At 37.6% G+C, this 26157-nt stretch overlaps 2 protein-coding genes across 4 annotated transcripts; one reads left to right on the forward strand and one right to left on the reverse strand.

Annotated features, from left to right (window-relative positions):
* Positions 1-809, forward strand: LOC131434448 (protein lethal(2)essential for life-like). Its single transcript, XM_058601166.1, has one exon. It carries the CDS (start codon positions 139-141, stop codon positions 670-672), a length of 534 nt encoding a protein of 177 aa, XP_058457149.1. The 5' UTR covers positions 1-138; the 3' UTR covers positions 673-809.
* A 9302-nt stretch (positions 810-10111) lies between these two features.
* Positions 10112-26013, reverse strand: LOC131434445 (protein lethal(2)essential for life-like). 3 transcript variants are annotated; one of them, XR_009230333.1, is made up of 4 exons: positions 25831-26006; positions 25134-25610; positions 10608-10890; positions 10112-10501 (listed from the first exon to the last, which is right to left on the reverse strand). XR_009230333.1 is itself a non-coding variant. In XM_058601164.1 (4 exons), the coding sequence occupies exons 2-4, from the start codon at positions 25510-25512 to the stop codon at positions 10474-10476; spliced, it is 555 nt and encodes a 184-aa protein (XP_058457147.1). In that variant the 5' UTR covers positions 25513-25529; positions 25831-26013; the 3' UTR covers positions 10112-10473. The 3 variants fall into 3 exon arrangements, 2 of the variants coding, with proteins under 2 accessions (XP_058457147.1, XP_058457146.1); XM_058601164.1 differs by having other exon boundaries at positions 10743-10890; positions 25134-25529; positions 25831-26013; XM_058601163.1 differs by having other exon boundaries at positions 10743-10890; positions 25831-26013.
* Between the last annotated feature and the right edge of the window lie 144 nt (positions 26014-26157).

The raw sequence follows: 26157 nt of genomic DNA on the forward strand, positions 1-26157 counted from the left end.
TTTTCAGAATTAGTCTGAAGCAAACAGCATACTTTGAAAGTGAAACTTAAGTAAACTACGAAAACAAAATCATATAAATTTCAGCTCGGGTGTTTAAAGTTTGTAAAAGTTGTCAAGTTTGATATTAGTGCGAAAACCATGTCTCTAGTGCCGATGCTTTTGGGCGGGTGGTATGATGATATTTTGGATGTGCCACCTAGGCCATCCAGTATACTGGAGAAATACTTTGGCTCGGACATTTTCCCGGATGACCTTTTGTTGGCAATCGACCACGTTCCGAAACGACAGGTACTAAGAAGGCCACGGGTTAATACAGTTGCCCCGCACGATAATCATGCAGCTGCCATGCGAACCAACGATGGATTCCAGGTGAGCGTAGATGTTCAGCAGTTCGCTCCGGAGGAGATCTCAGTGAAAATGGTGAATGATTATATTACGGTGGAAGGCAAACACGAGGAAAAGCAGGACGAGCACGGTTATGTTTCGCGCCATTTCATCCGAAAGTACCGACTTCCGGATGGGCATGATTCGGCAAATGTTGTATCTTCGCTATCATCTGATGGTGTGCTTACAATTAAGGCTCCAAAATTGATAACAACCGACCCGAGTGCAGAAAGAACGATTCCTATTGTGCAGACGGGAAAGTCGATCAAGGGTAACGAAAAGTCTTAAACGAAGTAAAGAATGGAAAAGAATATGAGACTGAAAGTGATGCACGAAATGTTTTTATTTTACGTTTATCAGAATAACTTTGTAAGCACGTAACTAATTTAAATTACTCCAAATAAATGTAAATTTTGATTTAGAAAGTTGTTTCAACTGCTTTCCGAAAACTTGATAACATAGCAAATGTAAAGCCTAATTTATCCATGACTCATTTGATTTCTATCTCACATTTTTTACAAACTTCAATAGATTCGCACCTCAATTCTGTATTTCTGTCAAATATATACATTTTTTTCCTCTATTTTGAACAAATGTGAAATGTTGCATTCTGTATTTCGATCGAGCTCGACGTTCGAATTTTCCATTCAAGAACAACTCGATCGAACTACCAAAAGGAAATGTCACAATCGATAGAAATAAAGGACACCTATTTTGTATTCTGATAGAATGCATTTCTTTTCCCGCTGACTCCCGAACTGTTCAACATTCACCTTCCAAACTTAATCAATGTACAAGACTGTCGAAATCGGGTAAGTCATTCTAGAGGAAATTTTTAGTGTATAAAAAGTCATCATCAGTTACATCTCCGGAAGCGAAAGTGTCAGGTCAGCCATTTCATCTTCAAGCTTACAAACGAATAAAAGATTCTTAAAATCGTTTCAGATATCTCGGAGGAAAATTGGGCGTATCGTTTAAAATTTTACACACATACACATCGGGTTTTCAATTCTATATAATATCTATAAAGGCAAATACAGTTAAAACAATATTTTAAAAAATACGTGAAATTCATGCACTTATGTGTTGAACATCTTTCATAATTAGTGTAGATTAGTGTCGATGATTTTATAGTACGTAGTACAAGCTCTAAAAGGAATCGTACAAGTACACGAGTTTTTGAATACGAACAATTTGCAAATACAAAAAGAGAAAATCAGTCGCATTTTTTTTTTTAAATATCACGTTTACCGCAACAGTATTGTCAAAAAATTCTATTCAGAGATAATCGCGTTTAAGGTTATATGTGCTTTATGAAATCATTTACAATCTAATGACCCGAATTCTACACAGATATTTTTAAAAGTATGATCTTCCAGAATGCAATAAAAAAATGGTATTTTTAACCCCTAGTTTTGGGTACAACACCTTAATTTCTGGAATTGCTCTATCCCACATTGTCTCAAAGACGGACTTAGTAATGATTTTTTGCTTGTTTTTGAGTGCTTGATCAACTCGAGTGACAGTGACATTATAAATGTCATTGAATTATCGCTCACTTCATTAATGTGTTTGTGTGAAAGTCAGGTGACGGACTTACGCCATTTCACTCCACTCCAGTCAGAGGAATGGACGGTGCTGGCTATGGTAGGCCTTTTTGATAGTTTTCAAAAAAAATCATCAGTTTATGCTCGAGTTATATGAAGAAATGGTCATTTCCTAGTTCTACCTGGAGCTCCCTCTTTTATGTCGGTATGTGAACATTGAATTACTTTGAGAAAAAACAACCGATTTCTATAAGTTATGAATTTTTTTAGTTTGGTTCCTTACAATTTTTTGGACTAGTTTTTCAAAACGACATCAATTAAGTGGCCACCTATATTACTAATTACAAAATGACTCCTTTTTCTGCGTTTGTCATTACCTTTTCGAGCATCTCGGGTGTTATAGCGTCGATTTCAGCACGAATGTTTGCCTTGAGCTCGTCAATAGTTTGAGGCTGATTGGCGTAAACCTTGCTTCTCAGATAACAAAAGGAGTCTGCTCGAAACTGAAAATCGGTACGAAACGTGCAAAATCGGAGAAGAAGAAAATGAATTGACAATTCAGTTCGCTTTTAATTATCCATTTCCGACAGATTTCCGAACCAATCGATTGGAGGCGAAATCCAAATTCGGTTCGTCCGCATTGAATCGGTTTTCATACGAAATTCCACATTCCGAACTTAATATGGGATGAAGCTATTGAAGCCCGGATCCAATTTTCCGCTCCGAAACTACAGAGTAAAATGAGTAAGCCCATTCCGAGGCAGTAATTGACTTTCTAGTTCAAAAGACTTCGCAATCTAAGCGATTACATGTCTTAGAACTACGATCCTACTACCACTAATAATACATAGGGGAAGATGTTCGGTTACCGCCACCCCACCGTAACTTTTGACAGAGAGCAGATAGCGTCATTTCGACAAATGTAATGTGTGTGTAATAGCAGAACGTTCTTTTTGTGCCGAATACCGATGCAAACAGACGCTTGTACTTTTGCTGCGTTCAAAACAAATTTTAATTGCGCGAAAATCAACACAAAAGATTTTTCTGATTTTTTTTATGGTATCATAAATTGAAGAGTATCAATCGGAAAGTTTTGGCCAAACACCTAGCTGCTCATACTGTAATGAGTTATTTTATTATACCGCTGTTAATTCACTTTCACTTTTCTTTTCACTCTGGTTTTTTCACTAAATGAAGAAAACTCTTTTCTACATAGTTCATCAAAATAGTTCATTTATATTTATTTTTCTGTAACATTTAATTCAATCAGCAACTTAATCAAAGTAGACTTCTCTCTCCGCTATCCAATCCAACTTCCCTTTTTCTTTTTCTCGTATCTCCTACCCCAGTAGAGAGGAAAACCAACTAGGGATGTCACAATACAGCAGATGAACCGGCTAAGAAAAAACGTGGAAGACCGGCCACATCAACACCAAAGGCTCCACCTTACAATTCATCCAATTCATCGACCAAGAGAGCCTAGGCGAAGTCACCATCGGACAATGAAGACTTTTGTTCAAGAAGCTTCTAAAAAGAAAAACAAATCTGTTTTTTCTTTGAATAACTGCAGTCTTTACTTATATTTTTTCCATTTTTAGTGAAATTTCTTGGGGTGCCGGTAATCGAACACCTTTTTTGAAATGGCCAAATTTTATTGCTTTCTTATTCTTAGTTTCTTGATCAGTTGTTAGCTAGGGACTTTAGTTTTCCATTTATATATAGATGTCCGCATAATGTGCACTAAGTCAGAAGTTATGAGCCTAAAATAAAAGGGTGCCGGTAACCGAACACTCTCCGTTACAAATTCTTCTATTAACTGACAGTATGGCATATATAATTTTATATTACACTTAGAATAGCTGTTTTCATGTGTTTAGAATTACGTTTGACTTGCTAAAAATCTCGAGAACGGTTGCTTCTAGAAGAAAAATCGTTATGATCAAATTATATTCTGGTTTCTTAGTAACTATTTTCTTTTAATCAAAAAAGTTTGGAGATAGTGGTAAATTTCTTCTTTGTGTGGCTTTGTCATTTCTCATCCAAACTAACCAAATTTGCACCCAAATGTGAACTTTAAGTTAGGGTTAAAAAAAAATATTATGCATACGCTCTTTTTTTTAAATCTGTCTAGAGTAAATGGTTTATCATTCTAAAAACTGTTTAGCAGTTAGCGTTTTCTCTCAAAGCTAGTTGGGCTATCGGTTTCAAACTAGCCACCTTGATTTAAAAGGAGAATTAGTCTCTGAAAAAAATCAAATATTTTAGAGCAAATTGAAACTAAGAAAAGTTAAAACAACTATAATAGGTTAGAGCAAGGCTAACAACAAAATACCGAATAATGGCACCGTTGATTCCATCCAAGTCGAACCAATATAGGTTTGTCTAAAGAAAGAGCAATTTTCGCATCGAATTGATGCTTTTGTAAAGACACGTATCCTTGGAACATTATAGAGCCAAATATTGGTCACGCTTCTCTATCCCGCCTAAGGATTGTATTTGAATGCCCTACATAGCATAAATTTCACCGTATTGTTAGCATAAAACTTACTTTACTGGGAGAAAATTATTTCCTTCGGTTGATTGATTTTTCAAGGTTCGTATGGTTACTCGGTAATTTCGTTATGTGTGGAATGCAATTGACGCTGTTACTACCAAACTGAAAGCATAACAGCAGTAGGTAGCCAGGTCTGTTCTGGAAAACAGTTTTTGTTTTCAAAATAATCATGCGAAAACAAAATCATTACGTTGCGATATTCTACCTTCACATGTTCCTTTAAGTAGCGATGCTTGTCGGACAGTTTGACAGCGCTGTTGCTATATAAACCTGACAGTTCTGCGCAGATGTTATCCGAATAGAAATATTAACTGTTACCGCTCGAGAAATAAATGAATTAGTGAAATTTAATTCATTTCATATATTTGAATACCTTAAACTCTAATTAAGATTCATGAAATGGTATTATTGTTCTGTTACCTTGTAAACGATTGTTCCGATACTATTTTTATTCAAGTGACGTTTATGAATCCCTCAGGAAGATGTGTCGTTCTGTTTTCCAATGAGCTCATGTCTATCTAGCAGTTTTCAGTTTTTATATACTAAATTTTATTTTAAGTTTGTGAAAATCAATTCAATCATATATTAGAAAATGAAGTGAGCTGCATTTTTAGAATTCTGATCATTACAAGGTGAGATGAAAAAACTGCAACCAACTTCAGACTGCTGTCATTTCTAAACCGCTCGTCCCACAGCTGTCAGATTTATTCTAGTGACAGCTCATTATATTATTTACAAGCGCACAAAAGCATTTTGGTGGGAATTTTTCAGAAAAAAAGTTATTTGTGATGGAATTCAAGTGTGATAGTGTGATTGCTTTGCATTTGGCTGGAAAACCACAAGTGGCTATCGTTAGAGCCCTCCAGCATTTAAAAGTGAATAAATCTTTTGTGTCTCGTACCATCGCTCGTTACCGTGATACTGGTAGCGTAGCCCGACGTCAAGGAAGTGGACGAAAAAAAACAGCAACATCGGCAGAAATGGTTCGAAAAGTGAAGAAGCGAATTGAACGAAATCCGCGTCGCAGTGGCCGAAAAATGGCTCGTGAGCTGAACATATCGCAATATGCCATTCGGCAAATATTGAAAAATGAGCTTGGACTAAAGCCATTGAAGTTCCAAAAAGTGCAAGATCTTACTGATGCGCAAAAAAAAGTTAGACTCGAAAAAGCTAAAGAGTTGCTTCGCTTGGCCGAAAGTGGTGAACTGCCGAATTTGGTTTTCTCCGATGAGAAACCATTCGTTATCCAGCAGTTTGTAAACAAACAAAATGATCGTGTTTACTTGCCAGAGAGGTCAGCTGAAAATTTGCAACTTCGGTTGGCCACCAGAACTCAAAAGCCGGCCATGGTGATGGTGTGGGCCGCCATAACAGCCGATGGTCGCTCGCCGCTCGTATTCATCGACCGTGGGGTCAAAATAAATGCGCAAATCTATCGCGAAAATATTTTGGAGGGAGTTCTGAAGCCCTGGGCACGCAAACATTTCGGCCGCAGACCTTGGACATTCCAACAGGACTCAGCACCATCGCACTCAGCACGCGCCACCCAAGAATGGTTAAGAAATGAGGTTCCTCGCTTCATTTCCACCGCACAATGGCCACCAAAATCTCCGGATGCCAATCCGTTGGACTATTGTGCCTGGGGTATTTTGGAAAGCAAGGTTGGCACTAAAAAATACCAAAGTGTCGATCATCTCAAGCAAGCGCTTCGCCGAGAATGGGACAAAATACCGCAGAGCCACTTTCGGGCAGCGTGTGATGGTTTCATTGGCCGTTTGAAGGCCATAGTTCGTGCCAAAGGTGGCCAATTCGAACAAATCTAAACCGATTCTCAAATTTGATGTTATTTCCGACATTTTTTGCTTTCATTCAATAAAATTTAAAAAAAAATGAAAAAATTATGGCGTTTTACTTTGTTGCAGTTTTTTCATCTCACCTTGTATTTCCGATATTTCTGGAACCGAAAACTTAATACCGGTATAGTAGAATTCGGAGCATTCAACCATCAGCTACTAAGAACTAGAAATTAAAATGGTATTGAGCCAAATTTAAAAGAATTTCAAAATTTACTGCACCCTCGATTTCGATTTAAATAGCGGTATGAAATAAATGACGTGTTCAGTACAATCAAAAACAGTTCGTATGCCCATAAACTTGCATGACCTACAAATTAGAACAGTGTTGAGAATAACTTAGAAGATTTTTTTACAATTTTCTATGAAGATTTGAAATTTTAAAAACTTATCACGTTGTAATTTTAGGACCGGATGTCGAGCCTGAATATTTTTCATGGCACTATTAGTCCTTTTATTAGAATTCGATTTTATTGAAAATTTGATATGAGTTTATTTGGCCATATATTATCATGATCTGCAAACTAGAGGAAATTATTAGTTAATTTAAAGAATTTGTTACTCATCACATGGCTACTCATGAAAAATCAATCTTGAAATTGACATTACTATAAACACCCTACCTCCGGAACAATAAGTTAGATCTGAATAAAAACCGAGATATTCTTACGGCATCTGAAGACCTTTCAGTTTAATCTAAGATGGTAAAAATCGGTTGAGCCTTCTTCGAGGAAAGTTAGTGTCAATATTCTCCAACCCTGTAATTCCAGAACCGGAAGTCGGACCTTAGGTCCTTCCATTTAAATCTAAGTTTGTGAAAATCGGTTTAACCAGTAAATTAAGCGTTTTTATAGGAATTCAAAAATTGTACGAAACATATAACTATGAAAAAAACGTATACGAATTTTTTTTCGATATTTTTATTTTAAACATGTTATTCAACATAAAGACTGTTCCGCACTTTAATTTCGCTGTAAATAATTCACAAGTGTTAGATATTCAAATTTTATTCGATATACTGATAATATTAGACTACAACAACAGAATATTATTCTCAACATTTGCTACTTAGCCATTGTAGACTAGTTGGCGCATCTTCTTGCGAACGTGCCTCATTAAATTCTGTACAGACTTTTTGGCGACAAGTTTTGACACTTTTTTCCAATCTTTTTCAAACTGTTGAATGGTTTCGGCTGCCGAGACATGTTTCCTAAGATGTGTCTTCGTTTTTGCCCAAAAATCCTCAATTGGTCGAAGTTGGGGGCATTTTTGGTAGTATACCATTCTACCGTTGATTTCGAGTAGTGGCAAGAAGCAAGATCTGTCCAGAAGACAACAGGATCCTTGTGGCTTCGAATCATGGGTAGAAGTCGTTTTTTGTAAACATTCCTTGATGTATATTCCGCTGTTCATTGAAGCAGTGGCGAAGAAGGGTTTCGAAATCTTGCCGCAGCTACAAATTGATTGCCAGACCATAGCTTTCTTACCAAATTTTTCGACTTCAATAGATGTCTCGGACAGGTTTAACACTTGCCCTTCTCGCACTGTATAATATTGTGGTCCCGGCAATGATTTGTAATCGAGATTCACGTAGGTTTCGTCGTCCATGATTATGCAGTTCAAATTTCCAGCAAGAATCGTATTGTACAGCTTTCGAACCCTTGGCCTGATCGATGCTTCTTGTTTCGGACTACGTTTTGGTTGTTTCTGCTTCTTATAGGTTCGAAGATTCAAACGTTCTTTAGCACGAAGAACATTTGACTTTGAGGTGCCCACTTTTTGGCCACATCCCTAACTGAAACCTCCTTCTTTTGCTCGAACACCTTCAGTACACGTTTATCCAACTGAGGGTTAGCAGAACCTTTTTTTCGACCCGTTTTCGGTTTATTCTCAAAGGTGTTATCCTCACCGAACTTCCTGATTGCATTTTGTACGGCTTTTTCACTTACTCCTTCCATTTTTGCTATCTTTCTCACTGACAGTCCGCGTTCTGTGTACCATTTGTATACAATTTTTCGACGTTATTCTGCTGAAAGTCCACGCATTTCGAAACAAACTAATGAACACGAATAAACAACTGCACAAGTGGTTAGAGAAGAGTGTAAACAAAAGGACGCAGCCATAAAAATTGACAGATTCTGAACCATTGCGAAATGGCAGCGGTTTTTGGTTGCGTCCATACTTTCAAGTAGTTACAGCTACAACAATTTACAACACTAAAAAATGATTTTACATATCGAAAGCAAAAAATTCGTTTTCAACAACCTTACTTTTAGACACGTAATTTAAAAAGCTAAGATGCTTGTTGAATTTCACCGTTTTTCTTGTAATCGTTGTAGCTCGGAAACTGCTAATTGTACAAAAATGGTGTCGAAGAAGCAGTTGTAGAATATTGGTTAAGCTCTACAAAAAAGGTGGATGGATAATGTCAGAAACATAACTGGATTAATATCTGAGACATAACTGGATGAATATCGATGATCGTACGCATCAGTTGATCGATAGTGTCAATTTCGCAAACTTCCAATTTAAGACGAAACACACAAGAATACAAAAATACTGGGTTGTAGACGACCGGATCGATTACGATGACATTAAAAGTGCAATATTTAACTTAATTAAAAAATTCATTTAAATTAGAAAAAGCCACAACCAATCGTTTGTGTTCATCTAGGATTTTAAACTTAGGATAGGAATGAATATGGCATATTTTTAAAACTTACTGGTATAAATCGTCATAAAAAATGTAAAACGATATGAAAGAATAAACCGTTACGCAGGTTCGAGTCCTGTCTCTGAGCGTATCTTTTTCCAAAAAATCATCTTTTCTGCTAATTTTTCATTCATTTGGCTTCTCCAATATATGTTTCCGCTCAGTCATTGCAAAAACTGAACTTAGTTATGGCGGCTTTACGTCAAACAACTAAAATTAATAAATCGGTAGCATGACAATGCTCGTCCACATGTTGCAGAGCTGGTTGAACATATTTAGAATCGCTCAAATGGGATGTCCTACTCCATCCCTTACTATTACTATTTGTTCCGATCCAGATCAGCAATTCTTCAATTATGATGAAATCAAAAAATAGATCAATTCGTGGATTGCGGCCTAACCAGTCGAATTTTTGAAAAGGCTATCTGTGAATTGACAGAAAGATGGGAAAACCAGAATGGCTAGTGATAGACAATAACCATATTTTGTCAATAAAGTTTCTAATTTCGAAAAACCCTTTACATTCTTGTTAAAATTTTAACAACAAACAATGTTTAGAGATTCAAACCCAATTATTCGATTGCCTGGAAATCCACGTATTCGATTAGTGCTCTGTGGCCATACTCGCAACGGTGTATTGTTTGGAAGAATAACAACAGCGGTATGTTTTCAAAGTACTGTGTGCTAAAAGACTTCCCTTTCATAGGCATAGTATTTGCGCGTTTTTGCAATATACTACCTACTATACGGACCTGTCAAGTGCCATGTTGAGTGGCAGGCGCATTGATTGAAACATAATCGATTGTTGGCAGGCAAGGTAATGCAGACCACGCCCGCAGTGTTTTGTTGCACATGCTTTTGTCTGCTAGGCTGTTGTTATTATGCTGGAATCAACTTCCTAAATAGTACGCTATAATTGATATTGCTTTTTTTGCGAGGAATGCCACATAATATCAAGGCAGATACAATCAGGTCTGAATATGAAAAAGAGAATTAATTATGATTGAAAATGATGAATGAGCTTTAGAAAACAAGTATTTTCCAAACTACAATTCAATGGTATTTTTCGGAAAACGTGTCGTATATTTCATCTAATTTTCAAAACAAGCTATCAACAGAATATTACTAAGCAACGAATATTGAATCACATTGGTTTTGCCGATTTGGTTCTTAGTTCGCTTATTACGTAATAATTTAATTTCATATTTTCGTCTCACCACAGATCTTTGGAGTATGTGTGTGTGTGTGTGTGTATGTGCACCGTTAGTGTATCTAATTGTGTATCGCCAAGTGTATTCGTATCGTATTCAAAATGATAACACCAATCCTACCTCGAAACTAAAACATTTTATCGTGCTGCTACCACGTTGAACTTGTGCTTGTCGCGTTTGAAGGTGAGTGTCGAGCGGGTGTCGAAAAGTTTTACGGGTAGTAGAATCCAATCACAAAACTAAAATAAAATAAACAGAAAATAAACGATCAGACAAAGTCCGTTACACTTCAATTGGAATCAACATCAAGGACAGAGAGTTCGAAAATCTAAACTATCCTTGCACCTTTGCAGGTGCCAAATTTCGCTTCCGGTGCTTGTGGTGTACTTGGCTTAATCGATCGGTCATGGCATATAGATTTTCAAGGATTCGGGTTTTCGATAATTTCGACGACTCTGGTTCCCCTGTGTTCGGGATTACTTCTTATCCTCGATGGCAGGTTTTCCGGTGTGCCAGATGGGAACGTATTTCTCGACCTTTGGCGCTGGCATGCCAATCCGGGGGGCAGTAACGGTTAACACTCCGTCCGAGGAGAGTGAAGAGACGATCAGGCTTGCGTCGTAACCAACTGGAATGGGAATGGAAAAGAATTGTGCCAAAATCAGATAGTTTAAAGGTGATTGGGAAAAAGAATATGAGCATATTATGCGCGGGAAATCCGGGTAGCATGCGTTGGTTTTCGTTTTTTCGGATGATAGAGTCTGAATTCTCTTTGAAATAGTTGATCACTAGGACACAGCCGTATTAGTAGATCAAATATTAGACAAGCGCAAGTTTATTGTGAAATTTTACTTATGCGTTGACGACCTAGCCCAAGAAGAACCCACAATCAGAGAATGGTTTGAAGTCATTTCACGGAAAGTTGTTCTTAAATTTAGTTTTGGTGACTCGTCCGGGTGAATTTTGGCTATCCTACCTCGCTACCGCTCTTTCTGATTTAACTACGCCATAGAAACTAGCTTTGGGTATCCCGGAATGTACAAATAAACCTAGACAAATGAAATCTACGGGGGCGGCTATCGTTACCGAGGTCGCCATCTTAAGGGGGGAGGGGGTTTGAAAATCATTTATTATACAAAACACAAGTACAAAAGAAATAATATGACTTTTTGAAAATGTTAACGGGCTCTCTGTAGTAATAAATTCTTTCCTTCGATTTTATACACTAAAACGTTCTTAATCCACCTTGCAGTGAGATGATACTTTTTTTTGATCAATGCGCATGTGTTTTTTGCATGAATATTCTTCGGCCAGCATAACTAATAAATTAATATGACGAATAAGTTGCAATAGTTTTGAGTCCAACTTTGAAGCTTTTTGGAATTGTCATCTTCTGTATCGGTTTGAATTTTGAAAACTGTTGTTCCAGAATCGGATAAAATTCATTTATTTGGTATGGGACCATAAGTCCTTTAATTTGAATTTTTGTTTTTGAAATTCGATTTGGCCTTTTTTAAGAAAACGATTGAGCTTTGTGAAACGGTTCGATACTGGAACCGGAATTCGAAAATCGGTGTAGCCGAAGTCAGTTAAATTCACCTGAGGAGTTGTATAGTTTACAGTTATTTCAAAATGATTGAAAATCTATCGATAAACCTGATTAATTTATGTGAAATGAACGTTTTTATGCTAATCACCCTGTATCTCGTAAACCGGAAGTTGGATGTGACTGAAAAGTAAGATGTTTTATAGGATCTTAAGACCTTTCATTTGACTCTCAGATGATCATTAACATTTCGTTTGAGTGTTTGAACAGAATGATTTTACAAGGATAAATTTTTTAATATTACCATTTAATTCTGTTATAAGTATATCACGTCACTATACAAATTCACTATGTATCTCACAACACTATAAATCATGTATAATAAACGTCACATCACAATGATTTATAGTGTTGTGAGATACACAGTGAATTTGTATAGTGATACTTATAACAGAATTAAATGGTAATATTAAAAAAATTATCTCAGATGATTCTGATTTAATTTGAATCGGTTCGGTTTAGCCATCTACGAGAAAAATGAGTTACACAATTTCAATTTCGTTTCACATATCCTGTAGTTCCGGAACCAGAGGTCGAAACCAAACATAATTCAGGAACCTTGTTTGGGAGCATAAGACTTTTCATATAAATGAGTTTGGAGAAAACGGTTGAGCCTCCCAATCTTCGAGAAAATTGAGTGAAATTATTTGTCACACACGCATTTGCTGATCGCGACAAACTGATTCGAATGGTATATGGGTGTTCTGTTCTCCCAGCACTTAACACATGGATCAATAAGTCCCGAGACTAACAATGGAAACAACATTTTTTTGCAAAATTTTTTTTATTCATCAACATAATCACCTTTTAGGGTGATACAATGGTTCCAACGTTTTTCCAATTTTCCAATACCATGTTTATAAAAAAATTTATCTTTCGTTTCAAAATAAGCTTCGGTTTAGCGATGACCTCCTCATTTGAGCCAAATCTTTTTCCCTGGAGCATTTTTTTAAGATCAGCAAAGAGCCAGTTGTCACTGGGGGCTAAATCTGGCGAGTATATGGGGTGGGGAAGCAGATTAAAGCCCAATTCGTTCAATTTCGCCATTGTTTTCATAGGCTTGTGGCAGGGTGACTCGTTGCGATTTTTGTTCCATCGAAGGCAATCGCGGCACCCACTTGGAAAAAATCTTTTTCTTGCTCAATTTTTCATGAAGGATAGTAAATACACTTCCATATGATATCTGTGTCATCTCAGCAATCTCACGGAGCTTCACTTTACGATCTTTCATTATAATTTTTGTCACTTCACTCACATTTTCCGGTGTAACGGCTTCCACAGGTCTACCCGAGCATTTCGCGTCATTTGTGTCGGAACGACCACGTTTAAACTCGGTGAACCACCGACAAATCGTTGCAAACTACAAAACGATTCTACTCCAACCTCGATCTCTGCTTTAGTCTCGGGACTTATTGATCCATGTGTTATTGTTGTAAGTAGTTGAATTAATATAATTCTTGAATTGCTTTCAACTCGAATATGCTGCCATCATCTGATTTACATATATCATATTCGAACGATTATGTTGGCAAAAATGAACAGTGCTAAAATCGGTTCGAGGCAAAATGTCATGAAAACGGATGCTGTACACAGTCTCTTTGGTACTTAGAAACAATTGTATGTAACAGTAAAAAAAATCGAACATATTAAAACTAGTTATGCACTGCTTATGTGGTATGATAGCAGATGTAACAGTTTGTGGTAAGTGAAAACTAAATTGAGGAATGGAGATTCGCTTGTGTTTCTTAATACAATGAGATAACGATATATTTTCGGATGGGATTATTTATTAAACAAACAAATCTCAGAGCTGAACTGAGTAATTCTCTCTTTTTTGAATCTGTGCAGTAACTCATGTACAGTGGAACAGACACTAACACAGCGACAACAGGTACTTGAAATTTTATGTCTGATGTATATAACACGCAATTTCGGCGCGATCCTTTCATTCATTCGATGCTTCATCGAATAAAAAAATTCCAAAAAATAATTGAATTTGGATGGGCTTGGGGACCCAGTTCATTCCTTCAATTCGACCGATTGTCCAGTGCAAGAGGTGCACATGAGGACGAAACGCAACTGATCTAAATAATTCAATAGAACTTATAATATAATAGTGGATAATTCCTATGCAAAAATGTCCGTAGAATCGATTGATGATACTTAGAGAAACACGAAAATTCACCACTATGCCCGTTCCGCACTAATTTCTGTCTTCTGCTGACTTCAGGCTGAGTCAAAAACTTGAATAAGTTTAACCGAAATATATTCTTGACATGCGAAAAATTTCGTTCTTTTAATGGGAATTTGGGATAATTATGGTTTAAGAAAATTGCTGCTCAATATTACGTAGAAACCGCACGAATCGTGTTATACCGTTTTACCCCATTTTTTCAGTTAGACTGAGTTTCAAGTATATCATAGATCAAAGAATCATAGATCATAGAACCATAGATCATAGGGCAACTATTCACAACCTATTGTCCGCAATAAAGTGAAGGTTGGGAATCACTTTCATAAAGCATTATAACTTTTTTTCAATTATCATTAAAACTGATTGAAAGTAGTTTTGTTTTTTTTTTCGCGCTACGAAGTGTGTTGGAATCCACTAGTCCATTATAAAAAAGGGAGCTTAGGGTAAAATGAGCATATGAATGTTAGTTTGTGAAGCCATTTTTTCACTTCAAAATCCATGACCAGTTTTCGCCGTCAATGTTTTTATCCGCTTTTTGCCGTCTAAAATATTAAAACCGCAATGTTATAATACTCTGGCAGTAATTGTAGAATTTCAAGCAGACTAAAACTTCTAGTCTCTGCTCATTACTAAGAATCATTCACTAGGGTAGATCTGTAGATTTCCGCACTAATCCGTACTTGGTACGGAGATTCCAGTAGAGCTGGCATCATTATTTGTACATCAATTCGATATTCAAAATCTAAGGTATATCATATATTTTAAAACATTCTGGTTAAATTTATTCGTTCAACGAGAGGCGTCGTTGAATTATAAAGTTTATACCTCTAGAGCCTTTGCTGCGTATGTTGTTAATATTCCGCAGAATGCAAAATTAAGAATCGTCAATTAACAACGTATACTGACATTCGCAAACCCCGTCCTCGCTTGTAAACTATTTAAAAATCCTCTTCCCCTCCACCAATGTTTACGTAGTCTTTTCTGTTTTATAGTAAACTGTAGAAAACTTCTTTTTTACTTGAAAAAAACATTGGGAGAGCGAAAAACATTGAAATGATATTGAGGTACTCTTATTGCATAAAGACAAGTAGATATTTGCATTATAGCTGCAATAATAATGGGCAATTCCTGGTTCACCGGTCAGGTCCTAGAAAAGTCTAATAATCGCCCTTTCTAGCTTTATAATAACAATAATTTATAATAAGGTTGGGTTAAAATGCGGCGTGATTACTTGGATATTAAATCGTATGCATATCCATACGTGCACTACTCCTAGAGCTATTTCAGATATTGCTTTGATTCGGTAGTCATTTACCTATCTGTGCGCACAGTAAACAATGTCTGGGATAATCGTTTCTTCTAACAACTGTTCGTTCGAACTGAAACAAATGTTTTGTGTGCAAAAGTATATTAACCTACTGTAATGAGTGAAGCAAGGGTTAGACAATAAACGAATGGACAACCCAATGTTACTGATGAAGAGCGAAAAGTTAGACGAAGTATGCAAAAGGACATTTTTAGGAAATTGAAAAAATCATTCATTAATGATAGTTTTTGTCGTGAATACGACTTACTTTACTATGGGGGGCACTTTGTTCGTGACTCGTCTCGTCATCCATTGCCGCATCGGTGGTTTTGTTGTTGATTTCCGTCTTCTTTTCGTTTTCCTTGATGTTCGCAGTCTTGCGCTCGTTGCTAGTTGCTGTAAATGCGCCTTGTTGTACATTGGTTGCAGTTGCTGGTTGGTTTGATGGTGAAACAAGAGTACTGCGCTCACTAGTTTCCATTGTTGAACGGTTGACCTTGTCTTTGGTTGAAGATGTCCTTTTCGCAGTTTCGGTGCAAGGTTTACCGTAGTGTGCAAGTTGTTCACAAAACTGGCATGTAACCTGCTGATTTTCATAGGTAATCAGCGTTTTACACGGATGTGTCCCACCTTGACCACAAATGATGTAAGATGGAATTGCCTTACGTAGATGCATACGTACCACTCGCACGCCATTCCGGATACCGGGGAAAAAATTCCGCCATACTTCCCTTTTGATGGAAAGGATTTCACCGTACCGCGACATATTCTCCCGAACGTACTGATCGGTGACCTGCGGGGGGAAGTTATGCACGCGTTCTTCTATGGCATTGTCCACCATGTGCACAGGGATTTTGTATTCAATGTTATCACACTCAACACTGTGCACCTCGTTGTTAACCGAAGCGAATTGCATCGCTTTCACGTTTAAACATAATGTACACACAGTTAGACGCCTTGTTGAATTGAATCTCAGCGTCTAGATGCATTCGTTATTTAAGTAAGATTTTAATTTCATTTGCTGCTGGTCTAACTTTGCAGCGCTTGAAATCAATACAAATTGAATTTGGTCTTGTAGGTCAAGATTCTGGCTTTGTTAAATCGTGTTTGACCATTCCGTACACTCTATTGTTCACTGTACTGTATTGTCTTTGTTTCTGTTGTTTCGACCGTAAATGATTTGCGACCGTAAATGATTTTCGACTGCGTCGTGTGAGATGCGAGCACGAACTGGTTCCGCAATATAGGTTTAGAATTCAGAGTCTGCGTGCTAAAACTGGATTTTGGAACTGTATTTCGGAACTGAAATTGCAGTTCTAGAATTGAAACTGGATTCTGAGTCTGTTATTGATTCTAAGTTTAGTTCTTGAACTCAGGGTCCAGTTCTTCATTCCAGACTTCTTCTATTCGGTTCTGTTTAGAACCATAATAATACTCCTAAAGAATTATGCGGAAATTTACTTTACTGTACTCTATACAACCCATTCTGGTAGTCATGGCGAAAAATCGTCTTCAAGTTTCAGGGCTTAGTTCCGGAATATGGGTTTAGAATTCAGAGTCTGCGTGCTGAACTAACTCAACTCGTCACTCTCCATCACGATCGCTTTTATAAAAAGTTCTTTTCAGAGCCACCATTATTTTATTATAAAGAACTATACTGCTTATTGTTGAAAATTACCAAATGAATATCGAAAACGCTTTTGGTAACAGGTTGAAAGATAAAAGGTAATTTTATTCAAATTCAATTCGTCAAGTCTCTAAATACTAACAAAGTACATTATCGATATATAATTCATTTCATGCATTATATTAACACTGCCCTACTTATGATACAACCCAGTAAATCCGAACATCGGACGCATCGTGCACGAAAGCTTTTGATTGCGTTTCGAGCTTACATAGTGTATCGGTAGAACAAAAGAGTGAAGATATACCAAAGCAGAGAGCGGATGTCTGATACTCGGGGGATGGAATATATCGGGGTTGGATTTCAAACCCCGAATTTAGGGCCAGAGTTTTTCTGGGCAGAACAGGCGAATTACCTTAAGGTTAAAGCCTCTATGATCGATACAAATGTTTAACAATCTTTCTCACCCTATCGGGAAGACGTCGGCTCGAAAATATCTTGTTTGATATTTCTTCGCTCTGTTTCTCTAGCGATACATAATGTAAACATAAAGCTTTTTTAGATCGACGCGGTTGATGCAAATGGTGCAGAATTGTCCGATGACGGGCCGATCGAAGCGCTACGATCGGCCCCATATCGTGCTCAATCGGACCGATAATCGGGCCGATGATCGGACCGATGCGGGTCGACAAAATCCACCGGGAATGTACACAGTCCTACTTGACATTAATATATACCCTATATTAATGTGTTTACATGCAGCGTGTAAGTCTACCCAAAGGCGAATGTCACATTGAAGCTTTCACTATAAAGCTTTCATAACATAGTTTCGTCACAGGTGGTAATTGTATAGAGCTTTCATTGAATGTCAAATTGTATGTTTACAATCGAATGCTGTGCAATCATTTATATTGCTTCGCATTGTATATTTTAACACTTCCCCGCAATTTGAACATTCAATACATTGAATAACTTCCTATGGTTTTAGGTTACCTCTAAATGAAAGCACCTGATGGCTGCTCGACTTTCGCGATGAACTTCAGTTTCCTTTTCTTGATGAGTTCACAAATGAAGAAGCATTTGATGTCCAAGTTCTTTTATCCTTTGATGTGATCTTGACTCCTGCCCGATGTTTATACATGGAATACTGTCCTCCATTATAACGAATGGCTCTATGACTACATCCAATTCGTAGAGAAGTTGAGTTAACCACGCAACTTCTTTCGTATCTGAACAAAGCGCTATCAGTTCGGGTTGTAGATAAGCTGACTGTTGGTTGCCGTTTCGTTAACCACGAAACTAAATTACCGTATAATCGAAACACGTATCCTGAAACAGATTTCCTCTCATTAGGATCATTTCATAGTCTGCATTCACAAATCCTATGAAGTCATGATAACCATTTTTATTTAAATAAATGATTTTTGTATTAATCGTTCCTCGTGAATATCGCAATATTCGCTTTAAACCTGACCAATTCCAGTCAATAACTTTATTGGAATATTTATTCAATCTGGCCAGGATGTCAACGAAAGGTATTGTAGACATCCTAGCAGTTCCCTAAATGGTTCTTCTGTAATTTTTGCCTCAGATTTCGACCACTCAGTAGCGTTAACCAATGGTATCCCCACTGGTTTACAATCACTCACTCCAAACCGCTTATAGTTTTCTATGTATGTGATTCAGAAAAATTTCATTCATCTAATTCCTAAAATCACGATTTATTTCCATTTCTAGAAAACGTTTTCCTTCTAACATATCTTTCATTTGGAATTCTTGTTTAAGAAAAACCATTTTTAATATATTGCTTTCAGTCTCTCGAATACACAGTTAACCACTGTCCAAGAGATATTTTATTGCAATGCGTCAAATTCATTTTGAATCGCATGCTTCAAATTTTCAGTTTTCATTAAACTTTAAATGTTGCGAGGAATTTCTTCTTCACAAAGTATAGCTACTTCTGCTGAGTAATTCCAGTACTAAGTAGGAAACTTCTTCTTTCTCTTGATTCCACGTAATGAATTCCCTTCATTTTCGTCATCTCGGCTTTCAGTTTGAATTTTACATCTGCTTTCAAAATCACTTTTTCCAAGTGTTTCTCATTGATCTTCTTTGATGAGTGTTCCATCATCTTCTCAATCATCGCTGACTAAATATTCATCATTAGTCCTAGTGACACAACTTCATATCTTCACTATGCGATTTTTGTATTTTTTTTTTTTTTACAATAACTACTTAAATAATGTTAAATGTTCACCAGATAGTTTTCTCTCATTAAACGTGTATGCTGGTTCCATTCCACGAAACTATTAATTGGATAACCTACAAGTATAATATTTGTTGGTAGGCATCCAAAGACTCTTTAATGATTCAGTTTCGGTTGTTTTTCGTACGTATATCTTTCGAAGTTAGATTGATTCCCTCAACCATTCTTGTTTCTCTAAACTTTGCTCAAATGCCCGAGCCTTCTATGCCAAGTGTCAAAACTTACTTGTTTCCCAAAAATGCAGAAGTTGTAGCATTTTTCTTAGACTTTTCTTCCCGAGATAAACCAAGTGGAACAACTCATCCACGAGACTTCTCGAAGCGATAACTTCGCCTGTGTACATGAAAGTAACCTTTTCATCGATAAATGAGATTTTTTTTTTTTTTGTGTTTTCCTACCCTTCTAACCGAAAGTAAATACAACATCAAAAGTAAAGAAAATGTTGCACAAAATCGAAACTTTAATCGTACTGCTATCCACAGCACTTTAGTTTTGTTTTACCAATCTTCGTAACCCGAAGATTCTCAGCCGATTATGTAGTAGAGATGTCAATCTGTCCCTTTTTTTTTATCAGACGTCATCCAGCATTCTTCATAGTTGACGTCATTGCTTACTTCTGAATCTAAAACAAATTTAATCCTTTTGTTGGGATTCACGCTGGTGGTCATTGCATAATTCTTCCGCTTCAAGAATTCCTCCTTCTCCTTTGCCAGAAACATTTCCATTAGAAAATATTTGTTCTTGAAGTCTCTGATCTTATTGCAACCGAAGCACCGTGCAACTCGCCGTTTTGTTGCCGTAGTCTGCTTCTCTTCCCCGGTTTCTACATTCAGGAACATTCTTTTGATTTCACATCTCTTATTTTACATACAACTTTTCGTTGGAAAGTACCAGAAAGGCTCCTTTAATGTTATTGTATCTTTCTGATATAGCGATGATTCGAGCGTGTGTTCTCGCTGCATAACCTACTATGTATCCCATCTAATCAAGATCTGGAATGATCTTATCATATTCATCGAAAATCTCAACTGATTCGAAATCCCATGTTTTATCGTGAAGATCCGCTTTCTCATTGTCGCTGTTGTTGTAGTTCCCACCTACTGGTTTACTTTTAACAGAGTATCCATGGGTTGCTTAGCATACTCTAAGCCAATCAACTTGTTTAGGACATCGTTCTTTACAAGCATAATGATGTCATCTAAGGCTTTGATATCCTCGTCTAGTCTTTTCTTCAAGATGACCTTTCTAACATTTTCTTGTTGTTTCGAGACCCCTTCTACTGGTTCGTAGAAGTCCTCTTCTGTTGGTGTGCGAATCAGGAGCATTTTTGTCGAACGGTACTCCTCCGTCATTTCCATGCAGCAAGTGTACTCTTCAAAACATCGAAGAATCGTTCGCAGCTACCGTTATTATCGGATCAGTGCGCTCGAGAGTTCCCCTCTCGTAGCCACCACTGCTTTTCGCTGGGTCAGATTCACTGACCTGCTGTTGATTCGCCATCTCACCAACACTCGAAGTTTCAGTCCAAAACTTGTTAATCTGTTTCAGTCCAAAACTTGTTAATCCCGCAGCTCGTCATTGCTAATTGCACCTGCTTCTTGTCCGAAACGTTTCTGCTGCTTTCTGCCGGTTCACACTTCTAACCGAAGCTTTGTTGTTTCCTACTGGATCCCACTTCTAACCGAAGAAATATTATTATCGCCGATTGCTTATCCAACAATCTATTTATTGCCAGTAAAACTCTGGGCTTATCCTAAATGGAATCCAAACTTGTTGCGACAACACCGGTCGAGCTCATTTTCCACTTGCATCTTAAATTCTGTTTCTATCCGAAACTTTTGCTTCTCGCCGGTACCCGTTTCTGTCCGAAACGTCACTGCTGGCCAATTCCCGTTTCTTTCCGAAACGTTACTGTTGACGAACCCCGTTTCTGTCCGAAACGTCACTGCTGGCCAATTCCCGTTTCTGTCCGAAACGTTACTGTTGACGAACCCCGTTTCTGTCCGAAACGTCACTGCTGGCCAATTCCCGTTTCTGTCCGAAACGTTACTGTTGACGAACCTCGTTTCTGTCCGAAACGTCACTGCTGGTCAATTCCCGTTTCTGTCCGAAACGGTTTTCCTTGGATTCTGTTTCTATCCAAAACTACCGGATCCCCCTTCTAACCGAAGTACTGGTGCTTCCTTCCACTTCTAACCGAAGTTAATAATACGACCGATTGTTTTTCCAACAATCAATATGGTCAATACCAGGAAAAACCTACATTTATCCTAACCGGATACTGCGACTACCAGTTTCTGTCCGAAACTTCTTTGTTCGTCGATCTTAGTTTCTGTCCGAAACTACTATATCCTACTTCTAACTGAAGTTCAGCTGCTAACTATTATTTCTAAAAACAATCTGTATATAGTTTCTCCAGTAAAACACTGGGTTCATCCTAACCGGATGTTACAACTATTCGTTTCTTTCCGAAACGTTGCTTCTAACCGAAGCGCCACTACTAAATCAAGAATAATTGTTTACCCAACAATCTCGATTTAGTTGTTCCAGTGAAGCACTGGATTCATCCTAACCGGATGTTACAACTATTCGTTACTTCCCGAAACGTCGCTGCTCGCTACTTCTAACCGAAGCGTTGATCCAAAAAAATTGTTTATCCAACAATCTAAACTATGCTGCTCCAGTTAAGCTCTGGGCCCATAACCTGTTGAAAATTACCAAATGAATATCGAAAACGCTTTTGGTAACAGGTTGAAAGATAAAAGGTAATTTTATTCAAATTCAATTCGTCAAGTCTCTAAATACTAACAAAGTACATTATCGATATATAATTCATTTCATGCATTATATTAACACTGCCCTACTTATGATACAACCCAGTAAATCCGAACATCGGACGCATCGTGCAAGAAAGCTTTTGATTGCTTTTCGAGCTTACATAGTGTATCGGTAGAACAAAAGAGTGAAGAAATACCAAAACAGAGAGCGGATGTCTGATACTCAGGGGATGGGATATGTCGGGGTTGGATTTCCAACTCCGAACATAGGGCCAGAGTTTTTCTGGCCCTAAGAGGCGAATGACCTAAAGGTTAAAGCCTCTATGATCAAAACAAAATATTGTATTTCAAACCCTATCGGGTAGACGTCGGCTCGAAAATGCCTTGTTTGATGTTCCTTCGCTCTGTTCCTATAGCGATACATAATGTAAACATAAAGCTTTTTTAGGTCAGCGCGGTTGATGCAAATGGTGCAGAATTGTCCGATGACGGGCCGATCGAAGCGCTACGATCGGCCCTATATCGTGCTCAATCGGTCCGATAATCGGACCGATGATCGGACTTATGCGGGTCTACAAATTTCACTGGGAATGTACACAGTCCTACTTGACATTAATATATACCCTATATTAATGTGTTTACATGCAGCGTGTAAGTCTACCCAAAGGCGAATGTCACATTGAAGCTTTCACTATAAAGCTTTCATAACATAGTTTCGTCACAGGTGGTAATTGTATAGAGCTTTCATTGAATGTCAAATTGTATCTTTACAATCGAATGCTGTGCAATCATTTATATTGCTTCGCATTGTATATTTTAACACTTATTTCATAATATTTATTTGCGTTCCAGCATGTTTAATGTAACTAATCCATAATTTAGTCTAAGCGCATCGTTTAAATTTCTAGTAATGCAAGAGGGGAAAGTTGCACAATTCAAACAATCGATCAACTACCATTTCGAATTCGGAAGCATAAATAAAGCGTGTCATATTCGTATTCACGACATCCAGTTATGTCTCTGACATTACACACCCGTACTTTTTACCCAAGTTATCTAAACCCTTGGGTAGCTTAAGCCTTCAGCTACACTTCCCAGTTTTTGGTTTGGAAAAATATGCATTAGTTTCCGTGAAAAGTCAAGATTAAGTGACAAAACCAAAATCCAAAATCTTAGGAACTGCGGGGCTAATCCACTAGCTCTATGGGGTAACTTTACCTCCTGCAGTGCCAAATAATTGATGTTTAAACTGACTTCAGAGTTCAGAGTTTTAAAAATCCGTTAAGAATTTCAAGTCGAAAATTATGTGTCCGGTTGAGCCCCACAAAGATAATTCATTTTCGAGACGCAATAATAATTTTATTTTCCATATAATCACTGGATTCAGCACGAAATTAACATTTTGAAGCACTATCCAAACCACCATTACAATGCACAGAAATCAAGAATATCAAAAATATCTTAAAAATTCAGTGAAAAACAAGATCCAGCTAACTGTCTGTCACATGAAAACATTTGCAAAGTCAATTCTTGGATCGAAATAATTGCTTGTTTAGAGATATTAAAGCTGTCTGGTTAAACCTCGTGTCCGGAGTAGCCCCGGTCTTCCCTATCTTTAGCGCACCAAAACCTGACCTGATCGTTGGAAAAGCTTAAAACTAAAACCGTATCAAAATGTTCTAATAAAACGAAAACGTATTCAATTTTATTTAGTTTACTTCGACGTCAGTCAGTACAATAACAAAAAGTATTCTGCAAGTAGCAGAAATTTTAAGTCTGCATAGCGGTTTATGTTGAACTGCTACGTGGTATAACATGGTAACATAAACTGTTATGCACAGAGTAGTCGGAAACAACACGTAAAGCTAATAAAAATGGCTATGTTCCCTAAGCACAAAAATTGGTTAACACCTAGATGACCTAAATGAATGATTAAAAGTTGTTTTATGATAAAATGGTCCTTACTGTACGAATATTTCTCGTATTTTACTAGAATTAATAGATTCACTTTGGTGATACGTAATATATAATGAGGTTCAAAATAATTTTATTTGAAAAATATGGTTCCTAAAAGCTAAATAAAATTTTGTTAAGAAATGTGACTTTAGAGACTTTAAGTTTCTTCATGTGTTAGAACATTTCCATAAATTGCTTCTATTTCTGGAGTATAAAGGATGATCTTTTCAAGAGGTATACTATTTGATTAAAAAAAAGGAAAACTGATGAATTCTTTATTGGAATCGATAGAAGGATCACTATAATTTATTGTTTGAAGATGATTTCATGCAAATGTTTGCCGCGGTAAACTTTTGGCACACTCTCTCTAACATATCGGCCGGTATTTCACTGCCACCGGCCAAAAATCCACACCAAACAGGAACTTTTTTTTAGATGCATTGGTAGCTCTTGCAATGCTTCTGGCTAGTCTTCACTCTAGATGCGGCAATTTTGCTTTTTGACGTATTCATTTAACTAGAAATGAGCTTCGTCGCTGAACACAATTTTCCGATAGAAAAGTGAAGAAGTCTTCCTCCAGCTTTGCCATCGTCCATTTATTATTAAGTTATAGACAAAACTAAACAAGTCTGTCAAAAACAGTGTTACCAAAAAGGTGCCAGCACAAAATCACCCTTTAAACAGTTATTTTTTCGCAATTTTATTCATCACTTTGTCGTAGGGTTTCGATAATAATAGTTATAATAAATTGTTGACCTGTTCCAGTTTCATAACGACATGCCAGTTACAAAACTATTCAAGATGCATTGATTCGGACTCGAAGTTAATAGTTATTTCAAATGTAGGGAAAATATATAAGTCCACGCAGAGTGTAGACGAAATCTCGCTGCTCATAGATAAACGTAGATTTTTGCTAAACTCTTCCCTATCCTCAACGAGTATTCGTAGGTTATAAATGACCCCTCATTGAGCATTTGATGCAATGACGTAATTTCACATGTGACAACATTTAAAGGTATATCGGAATATATGAGCTATGAGAAAAATCAATCGCAAAACTAAGCCAATTTTGACGGCACAGATAACGCAAATTTAAATGTTTTACATGCAGTAACAAATAAATCACTTGTTATACTTACTCGGAACCAAGTATCGGCGGGAGAATTGTCTCGTAACATAGCCCAACTCGTCCCGTTTTTCCTCATGCTTGCCCTCGATGGTCACGTACTTGTCCGTTTTTCGTACGGTGACCTCATGCGGAGCGAACTGATGCACGTCGACCTCGATGGTGTACTTGTCCCGATCCGAATCGATCCGGGATCCGACATCCCGAAGGCTGAAATATCTCCACGGACGCCACAGGCTGGACCAGCGTAGCGGTGGCAATGGTGGATGACGCCAGTAGAACGGATCATCGGCCAGCACCTCCTGGGTGATGGATTTCTCCAGAACCCGGGTGTAGAGCGGCAAATCCCAGTCGTCCCACCAGCTGCGGTACTGCACCGGAACGAGCGACATCGTACTTGTGCTACGAACTAACGGGGCCATCGGTAGGGTAGATGTGGATCGTATCGGCGGCGGAAGATTAGGAGAGCAAGAGACTGACGCTTAGAAAACTATTCGGTCAAAAGAATGATAGTGTGTTTTATCGATTTAACAGGGTTTCACTAAATATAAATTCAAATCTTGATACTCTAGATGCTACAAGATGGCTACAGCCATTCTAGAACATTCAATTGCGTCGCAATTGAAATAAATAGGAAATTTTCGTAAATTAGCGAATTTTTTTTTCTCTCGAATGTCACTTTCGCGCACTTTTATCACTTTCACTCTTACCTCTAGGGAAGGCACGAAGAGAATGAAACTGAAAGTTCTGACCAAGTCAAGAATCACTTCCGAATCAGCTGACGACCGAATCGTATTTAAACTTGCCACACTTGGCTGCACGAGGAGAACCCAAAGAACGCGGTTATTTTCGAAACTTTACTTCGTTTCGTTTGCGTTCGCTGCTTTTCCTGAACTTGAACTGCTCTGGGTGGGAGTGCCGGAACGACTACGAGTCGTGCCCTGCAGTGGGTTGGGATTTTGTTTTGGTTCTGCTACGAACGAACTTGCTGCTCATTTTCCGCGGGTGATATCAAACAATACCTAGCTACAGACAAT

This window comes from Malaya genurostris, chromosome 3, assembly GCF_030247185.1.
Source record: "Malaya genurostris strain Urasoe2022 chromosome 3, Malgen_1.1, whole genome shotgun sequence".
Lineage (NCBI taxonomy): Eukaryota > Metazoa > Arthropoda > Insecta > Diptera > Culicidae > Malaya > Malaya genurostris.